The sequence below is a fragment of the Scomber japonicus genome, chromosome 22 (assembly GCF_027409825.1).
Source record: "Scomber japonicus isolate fScoJap1 chromosome 22, fScoJap1.pri, whole genome shotgun sequence".
NCBI lineage: Eukaryota > Metazoa > Chordata > Actinopteri > Scombriformes > Scombridae > Scomber > Scomber japonicus.
The window spans coordinates 13865303-13885745 of NC_070599.1; the positions used below are offsets into that span (position 1 = coordinate 13865303).

Genomic DNA, 20443 nt, shown 5'->3' on the forward strand with positions numbered 1-20443 from the left:
AGGACCCTTGTTGGACCTGTTGTAATTCCACAGTTTGGCCACTAGGTCAAATTGGCCTCAAAAACGGGCACTGTTCCTGCATGGGGTCTTGAGCAAATGCACATCTTTGGCTTTTGCCTACTGCAATTTCTTGTTATTTAATGGTCAACATAATGAATACACCAATACTAAAATATCTGCAGTAAGCTAATATCGGCCAAATTAGCCCGGATATAACGGACTAGCTCAAATTATTACCTAATGCAGGTGTTTTAATGTTGCTACTTTTGTCAAGTCTATATTCTTAAATGTGGAAAGGACTGAGGTTTTTTGTTTAAAATATATACCAAAAGCTTAAATGATCAAAAAATCAGATTTTGTTAAACCTAATTATTTTCATTCTTGATTAATCTGGTGATAAAATAATAGATTCATGTTTTCATCTCTTTGATTGTCATCATGGTGTAAAACAGTGGCACAATCTCCTAAAGCTTAGGTTTTCTGACCAACAGCATAGAATAAAAAGATTTTCAATTTACAGTGTCATAATAACTGTGAAAACCAACAAAGCCAACATATGAGGAGCTGGAATTAGGGGAGATTTTGTATTTTATTTTGAAAATGGAAAAATATCAAAATTGGTGTTGTAATTGTGACATTTCATAAAACTACTGTTAATATGAATTAAAATAGACTAGAACGCAAAGTAATGGGAGCTTGTTTTCATTGCTTTATTATTATTTTTACTGTCAACAAAAGCAATTAAACTGGGACAGAAATTCCTAAAGACTCGGCAAACAGCTTTCAACTGTCTAATTATTAACTAATGGAAAACGTTGGGAATATTGGAACAAGTAAAAACCAGTATGAAGAGCTATTTGTTTGACATCACAGCATTTGTTTATTACAGATTTTTCTTTTCTTTGTTAATACAAAATACTGAACAATGTCATGTGTCCCCCTCTCACTCAAGAATGGAAACTCCCTTTTTTTCTGAAAATGAAGACAATCCTCTTCCAATAATATGAGAGGAACCAAAAATACATGAAAAAAACTACCTCACAGTTATCAATACTATAATATGAATTTCTATACATTTATAAAATCATAGTTATTTGCAATGTTTTTAAATTCTTTGTTTCTTTATTCTTCATTTTTAAGTACACTTACAAACAAAAATTATGAAATCCACACACACACACGCACACACACACACGCACACAATATATCTCGTGTTTTTGGTGTCAAATATACTTGCATATGTATGAACTCTTTAACTGGGGTGTGACATTTATTTTCGCCGCCTTTACTTTTGTTTTCTTTGCTCATTTGTCTGTTTTACCTTTAAAACCATTTTTACTGTCATGTAACTCACTTGTAAGTCACTTTATTGGCAAAATGGTGCAGTGTTGTTCCAATAATGTGAAATATTGTAATTTCATTAACTGTTATTGAATAAAAGTGTACTAGTGTGAGATTTTCACAGCATTGGAACATGACTTTAGCCATTTTAGCAAGCTTTGTAGTTTCCTTTAATATTTCTTGAACGTTTTTTTTAGTTTGTTCAAGAAACCATCGATAAATTGGAGCCTCATATCCATTCAGTTGGGACGTAAGTATAAGTGATAACAGGTTGCTTGTGTCTAAGGCGAAGAGAAAGTTAAAAAAAAAAGAAAAAAAAGTTCATATTTCACCATCATAATTTCCATCAGAAAAAAGTGTCTTTTACAACTTAAAAAAAAAACATGACGATGTGGAGGGTCAACAATTATTTTGAACAATCTTTTTTCTTTTCTTTTTTTTAATTACACATTTCTGCACAGTGGCAGTGTTGTAAAGTGATGGAAGAGCAGATATGCAGTCATACGCACAAGCACACTAGAACCTTCACTTCATTACATTAAGACACTAAATCAGAGAGAGAAACAAGAAATCCTCACTAACTTCTTGAAGGCCACCAGTTGACATTTTAATGAAATTATTTTAATCATATATAAACGTATATATATAACCAGGTCTCACCCCCCCTCCCCTTTTTTATTTTTTTTAGTTATTACCAAAGCACACAATGCTGTGGATGACGATAAGAACACTATGTTATCTCACAAGATGTTGTCAGCACAGAACCTCTTCTGCTCATGATCGGAGAGACTGAACAGACGTGAGCACAGAGACAAAAAAAAAAAAAAAAAAAAGAGATCTACTATAGATTTGGAAGCACTGCCCATTTCATTTTCGTCCCCCTGTTATATGCTCAGTCTGATCCGAGTCAAAGCGCGACTTCACGATACTTTTCATTCCCAGTCCTCTCAGATGTGTGACAGCAACAAAGGCGTAGATGCTAAGACTCTGGGCAAGGAGACAGGAACCAAAATTGGATGTGAGGGGAGGGGCCGGAGGGAAAGCCCTGCTCTCCCTCTGGATCAGACAGCAGGGACCGTCCTGGAAGATCTCTTAGAACAGAGAGCCTCTGGAGGGAAGCGGCCGTCCAAAGTAAGGGACAAGCAGGCCTTTGCGGTAGTTGTCCACCAGGGGGCTTCGATGGATCAGTCTCTTTAGGGCACTTTGCAGTCAATGCCGAGGTCAAAATATGTCCGGGCAGCCCTCCCAGGTGCCACGATCCTTGGTTTCCCAGTAGCCTCCTTTATAGATATGCACTTGCTCACCTGTGATCTTGTCCTCGCAGCGATCGAACCAAAGCGCTCTATAGCTGTCATGAGGTGCACCTGGTAAAGAAAATACTTGTGTTACCAGAAAAGACAAAAAAAAAAAACAACCATATGGATAGAAGATTGGAAGAAACACTAAAAAGAAAGGAGTTGACACACAAAAAGACAAATAAAGAGGAATACTTGCTTTTTAGGGATGGATCAGTAAGAGAATCCTCATCGATAGCTTTTGGAAGAGAAAAGGGGGGACCACAGAAATAGTTTTTTACCCCTAACTTCAATGTTTATTTTTCCCCATGTAAGATAGAGAGGAACACAGAAGGAGTAAAGTATTAGAGCACAAATAAAAAAATAAATAAAAGAAACTTACTCTCCCCCTCCTCTGACTGGCTGGAGGTGCGTTGGCTGGCAGCCTCCCTCTCTCTCTCACGCCGGGCGATGCGCTGCTTCTCCTCCAGCCGCTGCTTCTCGGCGTTGGCTTCTTCCCAGCGACCGTCTTCCATCAGGCGCTGGTCGGGCCGGCGCCGGCTGTCGGTGGGCGCCATGCCCTCCTCTGGCTCGTTTAGGGTCAGAGCCAAGGCAGTGAAGAAGTACATGGACTCTGCTCCGTCACTTTGGAAAAGCAAAGATGAAGAACAGCAGGATCTAAAGTCAGAACTTTGTGGGTTTACAACACACAGGAATACAAAACATCAAACACACTGCTCTGTATTTGATGATACTAATGACTTTGAATCTAGTACATATAGATGAGAGGACTTATTCCTACTACAAAAGCGGTTATAAGGCACGTGATTTTATTCAACTGCCAGTCCGCTGCCACCACCTGCACGTCATCTTCGTTCAGCCTGCTGTTGTGTACCTTACACCCCGGTAAAATATCAAAAAAGTACGAAAAAGTAGATAACGCCCAAGCCTAATTGAGAGAGAGAGAGGGTTGAATCCTGTTTATATTCTCATCTGGGTGCAAATGTCAGATTATCAGTTCCAGAAAGGTACAGAATTACAGAAAGTCTCATTTATGGCTTCCATTAAAATAAAGTGTGATAAAAGATGAAGTATTATATGATTCCATTTAGTAGTTTATTTGTTTAATAAATAAAAGTAACAGTAAATGCTCTGTTGCATTTGAAAATCATTACAACTGTAATGTGTGCTGATGGATGTGTGACTGATGATGTAGACAGAAGTTTGATTGGACGAATTGATCAATTTTAAACTGGTTCAAATTCAGACCTGATGATCTACAGTACTTGCACTAAACTGAGGTCAGACCGCAAACGCAGACTGCTGTGGTGTGGGTTAGTTTTAGTGTATGTGTGAGTCAGGTTTACACACGTGTATCTAGCAGTAATTATACTTACAGTATAGGGTTCTTCCTCCAGACCTCTCTGGCTTTCAGGGTTTGGTAGACGGTCTTTTGTTTGCCCTCAGTGCCGTTCTCTCCTCCTCGGCTGCTCTGCATCACTCTGGAAAACTCCATCTTCTCATCCCATGTGCCTGAGAGCACGTAGTGGGCCTTGCCATCCTTATCCATCACTACACCCGTCACCTGAGGACAGGAGCAAGAACGGGTTAACAGGGAAGGATACAGAGGAGCAGAGCATCAAGAGACAGGCCACAGTGCAGTGAATTTGGAGGGCATATAAGTCCCCAAGTGTGCATCAAAACAATATCTGAGAGAAAATAGAGCAAAGAAAAGATGAAACTCTTGAGTCAAATCATTCTCTGCATGTCTCTCACCTTCCTGGCGACATCTCTGGAGAAGTAGCTGTACGGGGCAAACTTCAAATGGCAGCGGTCTCCTGTAGTGTGGTTCACGACATCTATCTCTCCTGACTGGAAGGGAAACGGAAAAAGAAAGTCTGAGGGGCAAATTAAATTACCACAGAGAGTCACCCTGTTAAGAGCTGCTGTGGCTGTAGGTACCAGGCATTTACCAAAGTGAGGCCCTTTTGCACCTCAGGGACCTGCAGCCAGAGGGCAGTATAGTGAAGTGATGATTTGTGCTATTGAGGTCTGAGGAGTCAGGCGTGCAAACATTTATTATCTCGGTAGCAGTGTTGGTTATACATGTGACTTTGCCCCAGTTTGTGACAACATATCAACACATCTCTTATCGTACAAGCAGGAAATGCTTTCACATCAACGAGCAGGTATGTTTCATAGCTACACTGGATTTGCAGGATGTTTTGACAGAAAAGCAAATTTGCTAGAATGGATGTGGTTTCAGTTGAACTTCTAAAACATGTTCACAACACGATACATAAATCAGTATTCAAATATAACATTTCATATGTTGACACAAGATTTTTATCAATGTACTCCATCTTTGCATGATTTCCTGTTTCCCTCTCCCCTTATTCACATCTCTCTATTGACCTTATTAAAAGCAGAAAATGCCTACCCTCAAAATATTTGCTACTACTTTAAAGACATTCCAGCTGTTTGATTCTGAGCTGCTTTGTACAGGCGATGCCGTCTCACCTGATCGATCCATAGTTTTCCTACGATGATGTTGTGCACTGTGGTGGTAACTTTCTTCCATGTGTAGTGATTGTTCCCCTTTTCAAAGATAGCGTGAATTGTGCCTGAAAGGAAGAGGAAACAGACATGAGAAATAAACTTCCTGCGACAAGAGAACATTGTTTGTTATTTGATAAATGGCTGACTGATGATCATCTATTAACCAAAAAGGTGTGACAGGTGATTCCTCAACTTGTACTTGCTACTCTCTAACAAGGACACAGTTATAATCAGGTTGTGTTCTCCGTCAGGGAATAATCGATGTGTTCGTATCACACTGTCAATTTACTTCATCATCGGACTGCAAGGCATCCGGTCTTATTGTGTTAATGTGCTCTGAGCGGATCTCTTACCTAAAGGCATGATAGAGAGGTATTTGCCCCTGAACTTGCTGGCAACAGTGATTTCCTGTCTCAGGGTCCAGCCACGATCGGAGATCACATGATGAGCTGCTGCAGGAGGGTGGTGACTCACCTGGCGAAGAGGTGAAAAGGTAATTACAATCTGCTTCAACAAAAGAACATAACTTTGGGCATTGTTTAGTAGATTCTCATCCACCCTAATGGTCATGACTCACATTTAGTTTCACTGTACATCAACATAGACACGGTGACCGACCATACGAATGAAAAAAAATAAATCCTTGCTGTTATAATTATAGTGCAGTGCATGAAAATCCCTGCTGTAAATCTCAAATCCAATTATATTACTCATCTACAACAGGATTTACTAGTTTCCCCCTTTGCCCAATCCTGTTTAAACCCTTTGAGGCTGATCTGAACCAGACTACATACACGACCATCAGCCACGATATTAAAACCACCTGCCTAATATTGCGTCGGTTTCCCCTCGTGTCACTCTGACCCAATCGGGGCATGTACTCCACAAGACCTCTGACAGTGTCTTCTGGTATCTGACACCAAGACGTTAGCAGCAGATACTTTACGTCCTGTTAATTTCAGGGTTTGGCCTCCATGGATCTTGGACTTGTTGTTTCTAACACGTCCCACAGATTGGTTTGAGATCTAGGGAATTTGAAGGCCAAGGCAACACCTTGAAGGCTTCCTCAAATTCCTAAACAATTTTTTGCAGAAATGTGGCAGGGTGCATTATCCTGCTTGAAAGAGGCCACTGCTGTCAGGGAATGACTCTGCCATGAAGTCCTTGGTGTGCAACAATGTTTAGGTAGGTGTTACATGTCAAATAGAGACGAGACTGTTAACGGTTTCACGATAAACTATGGTACAATTCCTGGTAGTTAATATTACTGTGTCAAATTTGAATTATTATTAAAGCCACACTTTGAAAAAAAACATCAAACAAAAGGGTAGCAACAGTCTCCGAGACGCAGGTGCAGCATCAATGAGGAACATGATGGAAGCAGTGATAGTGCTCCAGACTACTTCACTAATTCAAGGCCAATTCATGATTTTTGTGTTGCACATACACAGACAGACTTCACTGAGGTTCGTAGACCAAGGCAAGTTCCCAGATTCCCCCTAAGTAATCACGGTGGCAGTGTGTTAACTGCCCAGAGTAGTAAAATCCACTCTGAGAGTACAAACCACTGTACAACTGTTCAACCTTTAAATACAGTCATCTGTTAATCCAACCGGACTTGCTGGATCATATTTCATTGTCTCACTGGCACCTTAAATAACACACCCTAACCAACACAACTCTTTTCTACTGTTATACAAAGGACAGTTTCAGTCTGAGTGCAGTGAGGAGTTACCTTTTGTTATTGACCAACAAGAAATTGAAAAAAGAAAAGACAGACAGCAGAATACAGCACGTACACAAAAAAAGATGAGACTGTCATTCCTGTTTGCTGCAGTCCAAAGTGCAGTTACTTGTTTATATATTAGGCGTTGGTTATTATTTTAATGTTAATGCAAACAAGTAGTGCATAGTATTGCGCTGCTCATTTTATTTGTGGTTTTCAATTCAGAACTTCAAAACTGCTTCCTCTTGATGCTGAAATCATTTTAGTTCTGTACTGAAAACCACAAATAAAATGACTTGAGATGAAGACAAGCAAAAAGTCACGCAGATCCTTTCCCATCCTTGCCCATTTCCCTGTTTCCAACACACCAACTTCAAGAACTGACTGCTGACTGGCTGCCTAATATATCCCCCCCCCCCCCCCCCGACAGGTGCCATTGTAACAAGATAATTGATGGTATTCACTTCACCCACCAGTGGTTTTAATGTTGGGGCTGATTGGTGTATAGAAAAGCTTATACTCTAAATACAGCTTTCTCCACAGCTGCTTGAATCACCGGATTTGCTGCATGAAAGCACAATTTAATGGATTATTTATTGAACTGGATATATGTTATTAGTCTTCACGAAAAGAAACCTCTCTAAGCTGTGTCCGCCAAAAATACTTTTCTGCTGTTCTTATAAAAATCTTTGCTTTTTAAACACCTTGTGCATCTATTTTAATCCCTTTAAAACAAGGTGCTACATAAAATATACTCAATAATTTTAATACAAAGTGTTCACATTGTTGAATAAAAATTGCAAACAATGACATAATCACGTATTTTGACCACTACTACATGTCTAACCCTTGATTTGGATAAAACTACCTTTCTATTCCTGAATGACTCAGTAGTGGTTCCTTGTAACGAGTGCTACCCAGAAAAAAAAGGAAGCAAGATTTTTTTCAAAATGCTGAGTCAATGGGATTTTTAAAAGGCATCCTTCCTGACATTCATTCTTTGTTCGGGTTTTTGCTTTGTTGCTGGAACCTCTGGGCTCCTCTGTCTCTCTCTCTCTCTTACCTGCTCGCAGAGGGAGCGGTAGCCGCTTTCTCTCCGGCGGTCCAGTTCGAATGTCTCTCCCAGCAGAGGGTTGAAGGGTTTGCCCGTGCGGTGGACGGTGGTTGAGTAAGAGGACACGGAGAAGGCGGCCACGTAGCACATCTGCTCCAGGGTGCTCTGGCACTTGGCGGCCTTATCCAGAAGCTCGTGGTACTCGAGGTCCTCCGACAACCGCTGCAGCATGGAGATGGGCTCATTGAAGTTCACCTGGAGAAGTGATGACAACGTTTAGATTCAATTAGACTTGCTCTGAATATCTAATAAAAGTATAACATTGAACAAGATTGTGCACATTAATTAAAAAGAACCAAACCCAGCCTTATTATTATTATTTTTTAACATCATAAGTCTTTTACTTCTGGCAGGAGAAAGGTAGCACTGACAGATGCTTAATGGGTCCTATTCACCTCAAGCTGTGAGCACAATTATGAACAAATACACAGTAGACAGATAATTGAATTTCACATACAATTAAACAACATTAATAAACTGCCATAATAATTTAAATATGGCTTTTATTGGTTTGTTTTTAAGATATTTGCCTGTGGGGTTGTGCTGTGTGTGTATACAGGATTATATACTGTAGCTGAGTTCAGAGGTTCAAACCAGATTACTGCTGCATTTTAATGTAGTTAATTCAATCATGAAACAAATGTGATGACTACAGTAATGTCTCCAGAGCTTGAGAACCAAATAATTACAAAACACAAACAGCACTATGAAAATACTTTTCTGTCTAACCCCACCTTCAACAAACAGCTATCAAAAAAAAAGAAGCTCAGCAAGTATCGATTTGAGTCATCCTACAAAGACGAAGCTACAATCGGAACCACAACAGTAACACTGACTGAGACAGAAGTGTGTTTATTTAAAGGTATTCAAACTGTTTTGGTCCAGCTATGTGGTAAACAGATTTGATCAGCGCAGGTATTTCTGTCATTTGTTTGGTAGACTCTCTGTCTACGTGACTAAGCCTAAGTGCCGCCCTTTAAAACAGTAATAGAGAAGGCGTGAAAGCAGAAGTCACTGCCAAATATAAAACCACAAATAAAAGACAGTTGATATTTTATGCATGACGGTCTCTGAAGTTCTTCGAATAACAAACACATCAGAACATCTCGTCATAGCTGCTTCCCACAAGAATGCTGTTGAACCTGTATCGATGTTTTGGTTAATGCTCGCGTCACATGAACGGCTGCTGCCAGATGTCTGTGATATTCTGACACGAGTCCTGACCAAGCGGGCTGTGGGCGGCTTGTTCAAGTGATTACATTTTTGTTGTGAGTGCACAAGGACACGACAAGAGCGGCCAAAAAATGATTACAGAAGAGGAGGTGAAACTGTGTGAGGCCTTTACAAGCCAGGCCAGCAAATCTACTTCCTGTGGGGTCAGAGAGTGGACGTTGAGTAACCTTCTGCTATGCTAGAAATACTCACAGGCATCGGGATCTTGGACAGCTCTTTGCCGATGCAGTTCTTCATGATACTCCACAGGTTGAGAGAGTAGTTGGGTTTGTCTGGGATACGTGTCCGCCTCTTCTTCAAGGGCACCAGCTCCTGAGAGGGCGACTCCTGGTTCATCGCTAAAGGCTCCTCGTTAAGCTAAAACACAATAAATGATGTAATAACACTAAAAAACACAGATGAACTGTTTTTCTCAGAGGTCAGAAAGAGACCTACCGACTGATCATCAGCACACATTTCACTGTTGAAACCGCTGACGTTACTGCTCGACCGTCTGCAAGAGATTGAAAAACAAAATTAAAACCAAGAGACTGTCATTGTGTGGAAGGTTTAGAGCTTAATTTAGATTAACCAAAAGGGAAATGAAGCATTGAACCGGTTAAAGTGCAACTAAGTAGCAAATAAAGTAATCAATGACGGCACAAACACAGGAAGTGTGAAGAAATCGACGTGCGTGACATTATGATACATCGTGTAACTTGCTCACATAAAGGAACTTGATTAAAAAGGAGATAAAACACAGAAGAGGTTTTGGGGAAATTCAAACATGAGTAACGGTTGATGAGTGATAACTGACTTGTGGAGTTGAGGGTCTGCAGGTACAGTGATAAACTCAGGAGCTTCTTCCATGGCATCAAAGAACTCGTTGTCGTCGTCTTCGTCACTGGCTTCACCTTTTCCCGGTCCAGAAGCACCTTAAAAAAACACATCAGTTCAATGACATGCTTTTACTACTTAAAACTCATTTACCTGTTTTCTAATGAAGAATAAAACCTTGGAATTCATTTTCATTTACTGCCAATTATTTTCTTTACTAATCAATTGCAAATAAAATGACATCAAATATTAAGAAATAATAAAAAATTGCCCATTAAAATGTTTTAAAGCCCAGTGTGGCAGCAAATAAAAGCTGCAAATCCTCACAATTGATGAGCTGAAGCTTTATTTGGTATGTATTTTTTGTCCTTAATAAATTAACTAATGGCTTAACTGAGTTTCAAAATGTGCCAAATTATTTCACTGCTAGACAATATCTAAATTGATCAAGGAAAAATGTTAAAACTGGTTGATTTCTTCATCTGGAGTCATCAATAGGCATTGCTTTAATTTAGGAGGCCATAAGAATAAAAGATTTATTCAACTTTTCAGAGTAAGTCTTAATTTATGTTGTTTTTTTTTGGATGAATTACTAATGTGTTTGATCAAAGAGTCATATGCATTTATGAGGCCTTAACATTGAAGCACTAGCAAAACATTTCACATTAATACCAGTTTCTCCTGTTGATTATTCATGTGAACTGCAGTGTGGCTCTCACAGCAACAATAAACCACTGATTAATGGGAGGTGTTCACAGTCACACCATCAATAAAGTGGGCAAGGGATTTCCTGGAATGCTAATTATGTGATCATAAAGAGAAGAAGGAAGTGGAAGAGAGGGCGAATTGGGCATTGTAACTTGGAAAGTGATGAGTGTCAGGTCTTACTTTTACTGTCTGTGGCGGTGTTAGACTGTGACGCTCCTCTGAACGCTCTCTCCAGGTGATTGTGCTGCTTGGCCAGCTGCTCTAAAGTCTCCTCCAGCCTCACCCGCTGATCTCGCTCTGCTTGCAGGGCTTTCTGCCATCGCTTGCTGTGGGCCTGAGCCAGTGCCAGGAAGTCTCGGCATGCCTTAGGGGCAAAAACATCAAACACACTGGGTGGAGTTTGGTTGCTTTGTTTATTTTAAAAAAGGGAAAAAGACTTGTGTAAACTTTCGACTTGATATACCGAGGGAGGGAGGAGGTGGCACTTACATTAATCATGGCATTAGAGGTGATGCGGAACAGTGTGGCTCTCTCAGTCACCTGACGGATTTTATCCCCTGCTTCTCCAGTCAGACGCAAACTGTCCAGTTCTGATAAAGACCTGAAATGAAAATCAAATCATCTTTAAGTTTCTATTATTTAAGTACATGAGCTTCAATAAGTTAATTATTATGACTGTTATCTGTTGTTTATCTACCTGGGTGCAACACCTCACCTAAAGTTGGCAATGACCTTCAGTATCAGTATCTTTATTTGATAATTAGGAGGTAAAAACCTGTCAAAAATATTCTAAAATGTACTTCTCAATGCTTTGAAATCTTTATAATTGAAAGTTTTTGTTTGGTGTGTTTTGGACATGAGAGAAACTTATTATAGTTTGAGGAGTAAAGCAAAAAGTGAGCGACAGTATGTTAAAGTCCAACCTTTGGAGGGCAGAGCCGTGCTTTGAGATCAGGTCGTTGCATGTGCTTAGATCCTCCACTTTGCTTCCCAGAGTTCTGAGTGCGGACTGTACTTCTGAATTCTGTGAAGCACCACCTTGTCCAGGCGCCGCCGGAGGAGACGATGGTGAGAAGTCGTCCCCCGAGTCGTCTGTTGACAATGCAAACAGCAGCGAAGCAAAATGAGAAAAACATCAGCTTAAATAGGTTTCAGTTTCTCTTTGTAATTTACACAAGTCACTGCGTAAGGCTCCTCTTCTTCACTTGTGTGTTTTACCTGACTCAGCCTGCATGCGGGCTGCTTTGGCTTTGGCCAGCTCCAGGGCGGTGATCCAACGCTGACGTTCCACCTCGCAGCTGGCTTTCAAGTGATAAGTCTGTGCCCCGCCGTTGGAGATGACAAAGTTGCAGGCGTCGTCCACAGTGATGGTTGCCGTGGCCAGGTTGATAGTGCCCCGACACGTGTGGCCCATTTCTGCCTGGGTCCTAACAATCAGAGGGTTTAGATTTTATTTGTTGGGGGAACAGAGAAAACAACACATCTGTATTCAGGAGTTGAAAGCCTTTTTTAAAGTTGTCCAGCACAGGCAAATTGACAGTATTAGAAAAGAATCGCATCTCAATGTGTCATCAGAGTACTGGATCTGTGTTTAATTATTACAACATTCACTAGGCTTTTGTCTGACATGTAAATTCAACTCAAATATGAAAGAAATATTGATTAGGTGAAGCTGCTGAGTCATTAAACATTAGTTACATAATGTCAACGATGAGGAAGCTGATATTTCTGGTGATATGATCAATGCCTCGCATCGTTCCATCTGCATTTTTGCAGGAGAGCGTACCTGTAGTATGACAACAATCCATTACTGAGGACAAACCACCTCCGCTGATAACCCTTGATGTAATTTGTCCACTTGAACACCCATCCTTTGTACGTGTCGCCAGCAGGGGTTGGAGTGGGCGTCTTGGGCTCCGACATCACACCCCCAAAAATCAAGAGACAGATTTGAGGAAGCTTAAGAGAAAAAAAATGAAACAGAAAAAAACAACATATGAATAAATAAATTATAAGATGATTACACACTTTTAAAAACATTCCCTTCATTGTTTAAGTCATATTTTAGCACAAAAAAAAGAGACAGATTCATTGAAATGTGAATACATTTTCTGGATATTAAACTAAATCTCTTTGGATTTTGGACTAACTTCATCATTGGCCTATTTTCTCACATTTTGTGGACCAAATGATTTAGTCTATGAATACAGTACACAATCAGTAACTCATTGATCATTTTAACAGCTGTTATTTGCAGCCCTACTTTCCATACCGCACTATCTCAACACTGTATAAGACAGTGTGACGATCCATTGCTGGTGGTTGCTGTTGATTTTTCAGTGTGGTGCGATCAAAGGTCAAACTAAGAGATCAATACAAATTCACTACTGACACATTTTTACTTACTAGAAATCTTGTGTTAAAACCTGGATTAGATGTTCTTAAAAAAGAGAGGCTGACAATGTGATTAAAACACTTTTGTGTGACTTTGTCATTTAATTCATATAAACTAATAACGAATATTAGCTGAATTACATATTTTAAAACAAGACACTGTCATTTTCTTTTTAGGGAAGTGTGTTATCAAGTCATTACAACAAAGACAACCACATGATAACAGCAAATTTGATTTAGTACATCACACTGACGAAGTTTACAGGCTTGACACTCGTAAATTTGCGACGTGGTACAAGAAAGACACACAGCTTAAACATTTGTTAGCCTACTAGCTCGCTTTCAAACTCGCCGATAGCTAAATGTTTACCTTGACGTGTCCGAAATGTGAGCTCAGGCAACCAGACACCCGGTGAAGTCACGGCTGACTCTGACACCCATACGCCGCTGTAGCTACCTAGCTGAAGGGGCTAACTAGCCGACACGGGACAGCCGCTGATGAAAAACAACTAATACCGGAGACGTCGACGACAACAGCAGTGTGACATTAACTTAAAGTGACTCCGACTTGTTTCATTAATATATCTCGATAATCGTGCGTGTAATGTTCATAATATAGCTGCGTACGCCGACAAGAATCTAAAGCTAGCTGGCTACATCTAACTAGCCTAACGTTAGCTCGTTGGTTACACCCCGGCGCAACGCTATTTCGTCCCGTCCCGAAACAATCCAGCTGCCTTCAACGTAAAAGCACAGTGTCCGTATTTGCCACGTTTCATCATCTTAAATGACTTTTATGTGTTAGGCTGAATATTTATCCACAAATAAACATACATTCAATAACTAAATCTCAATTCATAAACTCATAGTACGTTTACTTTGCTACACTCACGCTTAATAGTGAGTTTTATTTTGAAAGATATAACCGGAAACTCTGATTTTGACGTGTATTTTTTCCTCACCTGCATTCCGCGAGGACCCGCCCTATCCTGTCTCTGATTGACTCTGACCATGATATCCTTACTCCTCATGCCAACATCTAACCAATAGAACCAACGAAAGCAACAAGTACTAGCCAATCAGAGGCAGAGTAGGGCGGATCATCATGGAATGCGGGTGGAAAAATAAATATGGCCATTTGATGGGTAGAACCATAGACATATAAAGAATAGACGCCGCATTGACTGCTGGTGCGCGAGAAATACGGCGGCCATCTTGGACCGGTCATTCTGCGAGTTACCTACAAGCAGAGTAAACGAGAGAAGAAAGATGCCAGAGCATTGCGCTGCATATTCTTGTGCCAATCGGCGGACTGTTGAGAACCGGGCTCGGGGGATTACTTTTCACAAGTAAGAACATCACTATTGCTTGTATTTTGTAAATAGAATATTATTTTACTGTATTTATGTCCACCAGTGACAGCCAGCTAGCTAGGCTCTGCTTAGTGCCGGTGCTCACCCGGCTATGAACTGAGACTTTATGAGTCATCTTCCATAACACAGACTTTACAACTGACAAAAGAATGCTATTGTACAAAAAAAAGAAATATTACTGGTAGTATATTGACGAGTGAATTTTTCACAGGTGGCACAGACTGTATTAGTCACATGTAATCCATCCTAACAACAGTAAGATACCTGTCATGTCTCATGCCCACCTCACCTAGAAAAATACAGAACATCTGACTGTAGAAGAGTTTGCAAACAAACCTATTCACAAGTTCCATCACAAGGCACAGTGAAGGTTTGATTTAATTATCTTGTTTTTTAAAATATTGGAATCTTTGTATATTAAAGTTGCTTTGTTCTTTGTCTTTATTTTCTCTATTCTGTAAAGTGTCTTTGAGCACTGTTTATTATTATTAATATTATTATTATTATTATTATCATAAGGTGCTGAGAGTTGCAGAGAGGGTGATTCGCCAAGCTGCCACAACTCCAAAGCTGTCAACGGTCACCCACATTGTCCGGGAGGAGATTGGCACGGAGGATGCATTTCTGCTTGGGGAACACGTTGAGGAGACACAGTTTGGCATCGACAACCACCACTACAACTTGTTGTCTTAGGTTGTCTCTGTGTTTCATAAGATCAGGCTGCACCACATAGCAAAAATCACCTCTGTTGAATTACAGAAAGGGAGCACAAGAAAGAAGCTGAGCAACTCTTTCAAGGGTTTTAGGGGTCAACAAATGCCACTCCTCAGCAGGCAGACTTCCTCCTAAGGGTCTGGGGGCTGCCCAGTACAAGGCATTTTATTGTCTTGTAATATTGTATATTATAGTATAGTTTTGTCTATTGTATTATAGTATATTATAGTGTATTTTATTGTGTATTGTATTATAGCATAGTATACTATATTATAGTTTATTTTATTGTGTATTGTATTATAGCATATTATTATAGTAGGGGTTATATTGTATTGTATCATATTATATCATGTCATATATTATATCATATTATATTTATTATATGGAGGTATAAATATTATATTAAGTTTGTTATGTGAAACTAGGTTATCTAATACTATGTTACATTATATCATGTTATGCTATTATATCAATTTATTACATGAGGTCATCCAATTCTTTTTATTTTATTTTCCCCCTACATTATTATGCTACATTGTTTATTTATTCATCTCTCTTTAAAATATATATGTATATCTGTATTTATTATTATAACATACTATTGGATATAATTAACAATATTACAGTATTATACCACTTAATTATACACACACACACACACACACACACACACACACACTGTATACTTCCTACCCTCACATGTAAATATTTTGTGTTATCAGTGTTTGTTCATTGTGTGTAATGTACTAGTCATATTGTTATATATACTGCAGGTATATAATGTGTCCATATATTGTTTATATATGTATATAGCCCGATTTTGTTTCTTCAACTTATTAAAACAGCTGACTTTACTGCCACGATCTGCTTCTGCCTCTATCTATATTTTAACGTGTGTGTATAGTGAGTGTTTTGCTAAATACCGAATACATCATATATCAAGACTTTTCAATTACTGTTAAACCCACTATGAATATTAAAATACGTCAAACCATGTGTCCTGTATCATAGCTACATGTATGACGTTTGCAGCAAAGGAAACCGCGTGAAAATCAGTTTAGTATTCAGTGAGTTATGATTGATTAACTGCGCTGACAGTTCATTGCGCCTGTCAAACACATTACACTGAGTGGAGCGGGTGACCGGTCCAAGATGGCGGCCCCACGTCTCGTCAGCGCCAATAGGCAGTAGCGGTCGCTGCGGCGTCTATTCTTTATATGTCTATGGGTAGAACTATCAACATTGAGTTGAATCGGCCAATTATTCTTGTTGACCACAACATTGAACTAAGATTATAGTACTAATATTCATTGCGCATATACTCCTTTAATCGATAACGTTAATAACACTGCTTTGGTGTGTTGATGTGGTTTGCAACCTTGCATCAAACTGAACTAAAAGGATCCAGTTAACTCTAAACGGTTACTTAGTTAGCAAGTTATTTTATCGTGAGCCAATAAAATGTGTACTAGAAAGCGACTAGAAGGCAATGTGTGTCATGTTACATAAACATATGTCACTTTGCAAGAGAGCAAAAAATGCGACTCCGGTGGGACTCGAACCCACAACCTTTGAATCACTGCAGCAGTGCCTAGAAGTCCAATGCGCTATCCATTGCGCCACGGAGCCACCTGTTGCATATGGAGAAAACCACCGTATTTATCAAAGACATAAACTCCAAACTGTCTATGATGGAAATTTTTATGGAGAATGGGGTCTTTATGTAGCCTCCACCGACAAAAATCTCTTTCTTGTCAAATACTGCCGCTTTGACACGCTCTCCGGGGTGTGATACCGATGAACAGGCGACGTTTAGCATCTGGCTTCCAAACTACTCCAAAGTAAAGCCATCAGCGTATTAGATTCTTATCAGGTTTAGGCACAAAAACACTTGGTTAGGTTAAGGTAAAGATCATGGTTTGGGTTAAAAATATCGCATGCAAGTGGTTTCTACTTCCTTAAAGTTATGCAATATGCGTCGTCATGGTAACAGTAATCAATCGAAGTCTCTTGCCGCTAAATCCACGTTTTGTACCTTAAATATCCATCCACCTGCTCTGTGTCATATTAAACACTGGGTGGCGCTGAAGGACCACATACATTACGTCTGTTCAGCAGTGACAGGAAAGATTACCAGAAAACATGAACACTATATTTCTAATAATAATGAGTACAGCCAAGTAATGAAAATCTACAGATATGGAATAAGTAATTATGAACACGTTTGAACGCAGTGGTGGAAAGTAACTGAGCCTACATTTACCCAAGTACTGTACTTAAGTACAAACTTGAAGAACTTGTACTTTTCTTATGCTACTTTGTACTTGTACTCCATTACATTTCAGAGAGAAATATTTTACACTCCACTTATTTGCTACTTTTGTATTTTCTAGTTACTTTTAAGATTAAGATTTATATATCAGTTTATATATGAATGAATGAATTGCTCAGTTTAGCCCATTTTAATTGATTATTTCCATTTTAGAAGGACATGAATTTGGATCAATCCATTTTGATATAATTTTCTCAGATAAGGTGCCAGTCAAATAATATGCATGCCAACTAAGCATAATGTACATTTCCATCACTTTCATTTTACACATCAATGTAATCTATTCCAACACTTTGTTGTATTTGTAGTAACACAAAAGTGACAGAGGGTGGCACTGGCAATAGCTAAATTTGACAACAGTGACACACAGTACAAGTCACTGAATTTTCGACAACACATTGCTGCAAATATTTCATCATAAAAGCTTCGTTAGGAAATTAAGGAATTCTTTTTACAGAAACACTTGATGGCTTTTAATTTGATATAAATACAGGAAGTGTTTAGTTTGCATTAACAGCATAATGCAATAATGACATTTTGAACTAGAAAGGGCAAACAAGAACATATCAGAAAACAAACAAGCTTGGTACTAAAACATGACCAAATGTACTTACTGTATCAACAGAGGAACATAAAGGCCTGGTCTCTTTTGTAACTGAGGTCATTAAAGGACTATTTGAGAAGTTGTGGAAATGTTTAACTTCCTCCAGCTAGGAGGAACAGATCTTCTAAATTTAAGTCATCTAAATAAATACTGTTCTGTGTCTTAACAAGCTGCCTTTAGAGCATACCAAGATGTGTAATGGTCAAAATATGCTCTTTTCTTTTTTCACATTTGTTATGCATTTTAGTTCTAATTCAGGAGTATTACTTGTATTGGAGTATTTTTAAACTACAGTAATTTTTAGGATCTGGACATTTCTTCCATCACTGTTTGAATGCAACAGGGTTAATAAGAAACAAGAATTTGCAATAGTACAAAAAAGTCCCCCTTGGTCCACTCTACCGTATGCCAGGCAAGTTTTAAAATTCTGGCAACATCCACCTTTGCTTAAGTGCGTTTAGTGTTACGGCTTTATTTATCATTACGATGTCTGTGAAAGCTTAAGTCAAATATTGTTCTTCTACTTCAGCATCAGCATTTAAAAACTATCATTTAAACTTTAAAGGCATCTACATCCTTGTGCATGTGAATGGTCTGGTTTAATAATTCCTCTGACTCCCGGCTCGTGTCTGTTTTGAGATCTCAAATGTCAAATGTGACACATGATTGGCTTGGTCACAGCTTCCAGGACTATTTTAAGACACCTGAGATCAAACAAAGCTCCTGATATAAAAAGACATGGGCGAGCACAATGGTAGAAATAGCATGATATAAAAGTATGCTCAACAGACTGACAGGTGATCAGGTAGACGTTTATTCTGCGTGGGCTCATATTAGAAACACTTAAGCATTGTTCTTATTCATTTCTCATTCATTTATATTATGTATTCTTCCCTTATTATTATTTTAGCATATTATTAGTATTATTTATTGTTCAGCATATGTTAAATACTATTGTAAGTAGTTTATTGGCTTTTATTTAGTATTACTATAATTACTTATTTCTCTTTTTGTTTTTTTTCTGTTGACTTACCACATCCACATGTTCTCACTTGTTGTATTGTATGATGAGAGACATATGCAGACCACCTGTGGTTCCTGTGAGCCAACTTGACGCCAACTGCTATTATTATTATTTCTATTTTTATTATTGTGGTCATCATTGTTGTTGCTGTGCATCTCTGAGCCTCTTTGTCTCTCCTTCCTTCTTTCTCTCTCTACTCAAACAGTCGAGGCAGATGGCCGCCTCTACCCATGCACATTGGGGGGGCAAGCTCTGATGATACTTTCAATTCATGCTGAAAACAAATCTTTTTTTCTGTTTACCTTTCTAATCAGATCACTGACTGTTTTCCTTCTTGATGTAGTTTACCACAACCTTATTAGGGTTATATGATCTCTGATTTAGAATAACTAACCTTAACCTTGTTGTAGGCCAATATTAACATTACTACTTGTGTGTTTGTGTTTGTGTGTGTGTGTGTGTGTATGTGAGTGTGTGTGTCATTGACTGTGTGTATTTTTACATGAAATATTATGTACTTCTTTTTTCTGTTGTTGTTTTTATTGACTTCCACTTTAAATAAACTGAAGTTGAACGTCTGTGATTTGGTGCTATATAAATAAAACTGACATATGCCGAGTGTTGGGGTTTAACTAGTTACATGTAACAGCATTGCGTCATTTAATTACAAATAAATGTAACTGTAATCTGTTACAGATATACTGAGAAAAAATGTGTAATTACAGTAACTTATGAAAATGTTGGCGATTACACAGGGGGGGTCACATATGAACCTTTAAGATGTTGCTCAGGGGGAGGGGTTTTCTTCTTATTTTTAAATATTTAACATACATATATAGCCTATTGTAAATAAATAATGACGTAGACCTTATTTGGAGCACACATGGTCTTAAATTGTGTGACAGTTACATGAACTAATGCATGTATTTTTAAATAAGAGATAAATCTTGATATAAGCAATGATCTCCTTTATAAATCATGTTAGCATCCATGAAAAACAGCTGAACTTAGATTTTGGAGCTTAATGGATACACTTAGACCTACCGTAACAGTTGAAAACATTAGTTTGAAAATGAGAAAAGTAACCAAATTAATAAATTACATTACTTTGATTAAGTAATTGAAATAGTTCCATTACTTATTACATTTTAAATGTTTTATTCATGACAGTCGTGCCTCAGTTTTTATTCATGACATCTGTTGTGCCTGTTTTGTCTTAATGTTTTGTTTA

General features: G+C 38.7%; 1 protein-coding gene and 1 non-coding gene across 3 annotated transcripts; both read right to left on the reverse strand.

The window, feature by feature from the left end:
* Nucleotides 1-750: 750 nt before the first annotated feature.
* On the reverse strand, nucleotides 751-13827 carry LOC128383730 (oxysterol-binding protein 1-like). 2 transcript variants are annotated; one of them, XM_053343320.1, is made up of 17 exons: nucleotides 13536-13827; nucleotides 12558-12730; nucleotides 11990-12198; nucleotides 11695-11863; nucleotides 11261-11372; nucleotides 10952-11135; nucleotides 10044-10161; nucleotides 9683-9740; nucleotides 9440-9604; nucleotides 7964-8209; nucleotides 5528-5648; nucleotides 5136-5239; nucleotides 4392-4487; nucleotides 4013-4200; nucleotides 3019-3260; nucleotides 2836-2874; nucleotides 751-2705 (listed from the first exon to the last, which is right to left on the reverse strand). In XM_053343320.1, exons 2-17 carry the CDS (start codon nucleotides 12692-12694, stop codon nucleotides 2563-2565), a joined length of 2331 nt encoding a protein of 776 aa, XP_053199295.1. In that variant the 5' UTR covers nucleotides 12695-12730; nucleotides 13536-13827; the 3' UTR covers nucleotides 751-2562. The 2 variants fall into 2 exon arrangements, with proteins under 2 accessions (XP_053199295.1, XP_053199296.1); XM_053343321.1 differs by lacking the exon at nucleotides 2836-2874.
* A 2966-nt stretch (nucleotides 13828-16793) lies between these two features.
* trnar-ucu (transfer RNA arginine (anticodon UCU)) lies at nucleotides 16794-16881 on the reverse strand. The gene is given in 2 exon segments: nucleotides 16794-16829; nucleotides 16845-16881. It is a non-coding gene; the product is annotated as a tRNA-Arg (tRNA).
* Nucleotides 16882-20443: the final 3562 nt, after the last annotated feature.

What these genes read in the sequence shown, in the direction of transcription:
- LOC128383730 (XM_053343320.1), bottom strand. Translation starts at nt 12,694, where the DNA reads ATGTCGGAGCCCAAGACGCCCACTCCAACCCCTGCTGGCGACACGTAC. An exon ending in GCAGACCCTCAACTCCACAA is followed by an intron (nt 9,741 to 10,043) that starts GTCAGTTATCAC and finishes AATCTCTTGCAG; the next exon opens with ACGGTCGAGCAGTAACGTCA. An exon ending in CCTCTCTATCATGCCTTTAG is followed by an intron (nt 5,240 to 5,527) that starts GTAAGAGATCCG and finishes TCTTCCTTTCAG; the next exon opens with GCACAATTCACGCTATCTTT.